General features: G+C 26.4%; 1 protein-coding gene across 1 annotated transcript in view; it reads left to right on the top strand.

Moving 5' to 3' along the window:
• LOC111677839 (atrial natriuretic peptide receptor 1) overlaps positions 1–4,711 on the top strand; it is a 118,254-nt gene that overhangs the window by 85,620 nt on the left and 27,923 nt on the right. Inside the window, exon 4 of the mRNA XM_046947956.1 lies at positions 4,378–4,484. Coding sequence (XP_046803912.1) covers positions 4,378–4,484 — 107 coding nt within the window. The remainder of the gene's footprint in view (positions 1–4,377; positions 4,485–4,711) is intronic.

Below are 4,711 nucleotides of genomic sequence, written 5' to 3'. Positions count from 1 at the left end.
AACTAGAACAGAACTAGAACAGAACTAGAACAGAACTAGAACAGAACTAGAACAGAACTAGAACAGAACTAGAACAGAACTAGAACAGAACTAGAACTAAACTAGAATTGAACTAGATCTGAACTCGAACTCAACTAGAACTGAACTAGAACTGAACTAGAACAGAACTAGAACTGAACTATAACTGAACAGAACTAGAACAGAACTAGAACTGAACTATAACTGAACAGAACTAGAACAGAACTAGAACAGAACTAGAACAGAACTAGAACAGAACTAGAACAGAACTAGAACAGAACTAGAACAGAACTAGAACAGAACTAGAACAGAACTAGAACAGAACTAGAACAGAACTAGAACAGAACTAGAACAGAACTAGAATAGAACTAGAACAGAACTAGAACAAAACTAGAACTAGAACGGAACAAGAACAGAACTAGAACAGAACTAGAACAGAACTAGAACAGAACTATAACTAAACTAGAATTGAACTAGATCTGAACTAGATCTGAACTCGAACTCAACTAGAACTGAATTGGAGATCAATGTTATTTTTACGCTGATCTATTATATTACATATCTAAAATCTGTTGCGATAGTATATTAATTATAATATTAATACGTTATAATAGTTTTCCTCTTTTAGCCCCTGTAAAGTATGACTTAATGTTTACACTAATTTTCTGTATAAATTGCGTATAAATCAATTAAATTATTATAAAAAATTTATCAAAAGAATAATAAATAATTCTACAATTAAAATGTAAATGAAATAAAATTCTAAAAATACTCAATTATTTACTGTAATAAATATTAAATTGTACGTGTCAAAAATGTTAAAAAAAAATATATAAATTTTCTTTTTGTTTTGCTTTAAACTAAAAATCAAAATTCAACGTTACTACAGTCATACAAATAAATCTGTTGCCATTTCTAATTTATTTTATTGTTTTAGTTTGTTTGCAATTTTATTGTAATTAAATGTCTTTATTGACTTAAAACGACTTGACTAATAAATATTAAAAGTCTACTAAAGAATGAGAAAAAATGACATTGACGGAAAATGCTAATACTACAGAGTGTTGCAAAAGCTGTAAATTTGAAATTTATGGCTTTTTTTGTATTATTCATTCATTTCATGCTGTAATTTTAAGTGTTGATTGAACATCCCATCGTAAAGGAAACGCACAATAGGAAAATTACTTTGCCAGAACGTTATAAAGAAAATATTTTAAAATGTTTTTATTTTTATACTTTTATAGTTTATTTGTATTATTTTTACGTTTTATTTTTAATTTAAATAAAACAAATTAATGTTAACAAATAAAAGACTTTGGCGCCTTCACTATGTAGACATATAATGACAGTGGCTTATAAAATTATACCTACGCTAATGCTTGAAGCATGATTACACAGAAAAGTACTAAAAAATTATTTTTAGTTAAGGAATTTTCATAAAATTTTGTAATTTTGTCTATTTGCTAGTGTCAAACAACTTTTCTCTCCCACTATACCTGTCGATATAATTGATTACAACTCACTTTTCTTAACAATTTATTTATTTATTTCCTTATTGGGCGTATGTTACTTTTTTGTCTATGTGTTATTTTAACTACAATTTCTTTAGCATTTCTGTTATTTATTTAATTTTTTTTTTTTTTTTTGCAAAATAAGAAAAACAAATATAAACAATTTTATAATAAAAAAATAATTGTTTATAAATAAAGCAAAAAAAAGACAAAATAATCAAATCACACAAAACCTTTATAAAAACAACTAGACACACAGACAGACATATTCTACAAATCAAACGAAATGAAACGAAAATACAATGTAATTGTGTCATGAATAAATAAATGATTAAATGTAGCAAATCTTAAAACGTATACAAGATTTAACCAACCAAATACCGGCTCTCTGTCGTACACGGTTAAGAAATGTACAACACACAGACAGTTAGAATGAAAATAGAAAAAAAATGATTTATTTTATTAAATTACCAAACAGCCACAAACACAAGTAGACACATTGTCTGGCTAAAGAAAGAAATAAAGAAATCACTCACTATGAACTCACAATATTATTGGTCTAGAATATTCAACGAGTATTTATTTACCTGTCCCGCGGTAATTGGTATTTATTTGATATTGGAATTGAAAGTATTTAGAATTAAACAAAAATAACATTTGACACGTTGCAACGAGTTGTTGCTTTTCATTATATGTTTTGTTTATCTCACATACATACACAGATTTTCACAATTTAAGCTCAGTTCTAGTTCTGTTCTAGTTCTGTTATAGTCTGTTCTAGTTCTGTTCTAGTTCTGTTCTAGTTCTGTTCTAAATCTGTTCTAATTCTGTTCTAGTTCTGTTCTAGTTCTGTTCCAGTTCTGTTTTAGTTCTGTTCTAGTTCAGTTCTAGTTCTGTTCTAGTTCTGTTCTAGTTCTGTTCTAGTTCTGTTCTAGTTCTGTTCTAGTTCTGTTCTAGTTCTGTCCTAGTTTTGTTCTAGTTCTGCTCTAGTTCTGTTCTAGTTCTGTTCTAGTTCTGTTTTAGTTCTGTTTTAGTTTTGTTCTAGTTCTGTTCTAGTTCTGTTCTAGTTTTGTTCTAGTTTTGTTCTAGTTCTGTTCAAGTTCTGTTCTAGTTCTGTTCTAGTTCTGTTCTAGTTCTGTTCTAGTTCTGTTCTAGTTCTGTTCTAGTTCTGTTCTAGTTTTGTTCTAGTTCTGCTCTAGTTCTGTTCTGATTCAGTACGTCTAATTTTAAGAATTTAAAATTATTTAGGTATTTGATTACAGTATAAATTGATTCATTCTTCAGCCATCTCTTCCCGACCAGATGATTCAAAGTTCATTTTACCACACATTCTTAATATTTTCCCAACTAATATACTTATATTATCCCTAACTGCACCATATTGCAATTTTAATATGCTAGCATTAAACAAACACAAAAAAAAACAATGAAAAATAAATATTGAAATGAAAAATGACTTTAATTAAAAATTTCCCATAACTATCGGATATTAAATGTATTTTTCTCTATGGTCAGTGGGGCCATTGGTGGCTAGTTGACTGCTTGTTTGTTTAATTCTTATTATAATCCCGCCACGAAACATTGAAAACCTTTAGTTAATGTATGAGGGATGTTTGCCAAAACTATATAAAAGTGGAAACAAATAGCAATTCACACTAGAATCACTTCTAAACAGGTGGAAAAAAAGAAAATAAATATTTTAATATTAATGATATATTTACGTACACTTTAAGTATTACAAATGTGTTTTCAATAAGATAATATTTTGTTTTTGCTTTTATAAGAATAAATTGTTTTAGGTATTTTAAGAAAAATAATACAAATTGTTATAATATTTATGTTTAAGGAATTGTTTAGTTAATAGAAATTTGTTGTTATTGTAAGAAAAGCATTACAAATGTCAATAAATTAAAAAAGGAAATAATTTTAATAAATTTATAAAACTGAAGGTTTTAAATAAATAGATAAATTGGAATCGAAAGTTTGATAATTATATAAACGATTTATTCAGTTTTGAGTCTGTTTTTGTATTTAGTAATTATATCCTAAATACCTTTAAAATTCCGAAGTTGTACTTCATTATTTTTTCATTGAATATTACTGTAATACGGGACGTATGATTAATATTAATTATGACTTATTTCAGTTATTTCAAAATATTTCTTAAACCAAACATTTTATGTTAAATATTTAAAAACCAATAGAAAGCGAACCTTACAAACTTCCCAACCGAGATGTTTTGAAAAAGAATTCTATTTCAAGAACTTGTTAAAAAAAACGCTGGTTATTTAACTGTCTGGCTTATTGTTTATAAACTTTCCACATCACTCTCGTTACTTAGGCATATTTCTTTATGTAAATACAAACTTTTTTCGTTGGTTCTTCGCACATAAGTTCTTCTCTCTTTACCCACTGACGTAATGAATAAATTATAAACAACCATAAACTTCAATTATTATTCTAAACATAGAACAAAAAAGTAAAAAAAAAACAAAATTCTCAAAACAAAATAATAATAAAACAATTAAAACAATATTCAAAGAAAAATAAACATTTATTTAACTCTTTGAATATTTTCCGTTTCTTTTCATAATTTCAAACATTCCAACACTTAATAATAATTAATAAATAATAAATTCATTAAAGAATAAATAAAACTGAAATCTATTTAAGAAATTTTTTTTACACAAAGACTTAACCCTTCAAATTCTTTATTAACTTTAATTAAATTCTAAATGCAAACGAATTTTTATGAATGATGTTGGTTATTTTTAAATCGCTTTTATAAATATAGAAATATTTGCAAATAAATTAAATTTAATTTTTATATTATTATTTATCTTTACAGTTGTTATAATGTGTGCTGATCCTCAGTCGATACGGCAAATTATGTTGACAGCCGAGGAATTGAATATGATTGACAGTGGCGAATATGTTTTTATTAATATTGAATTATTTTCAAGGTAAATTTATTAAAGTTTATTAAATATATGGATTTAGAACTGAACTAGAATTAAACTAGAACTGAACTAGAACTGAACTAGAACTGAACTAGAATTGAACTAGAATTGAACTAGAATTGAACTAGAACTGAACTAGAACTAGAACTGAACTAGAACTGAACTAGAACTGAACTAGAACTGAACTAGAACTGAACTAGAACTGAACTAGAACTGAACTAG

This window comes from Lucilia cuprina, chromosome 4, assembly GCF_022045245.1.
Source record: "Lucilia cuprina isolate Lc7/37 chromosome 4, ASM2204524v1, whole genome shotgun sequence".
Taxonomy (NCBI): domain Eukaryota; kingdom Metazoa; phylum Arthropoda; class Insecta; order Diptera; family Calliphoridae; genus Lucilia; species Lucilia cuprina.
Note: the sequence above shows the minus strand (reverse complement) of the source record. Positions and strands in the feature narration are given on the sequence as shown.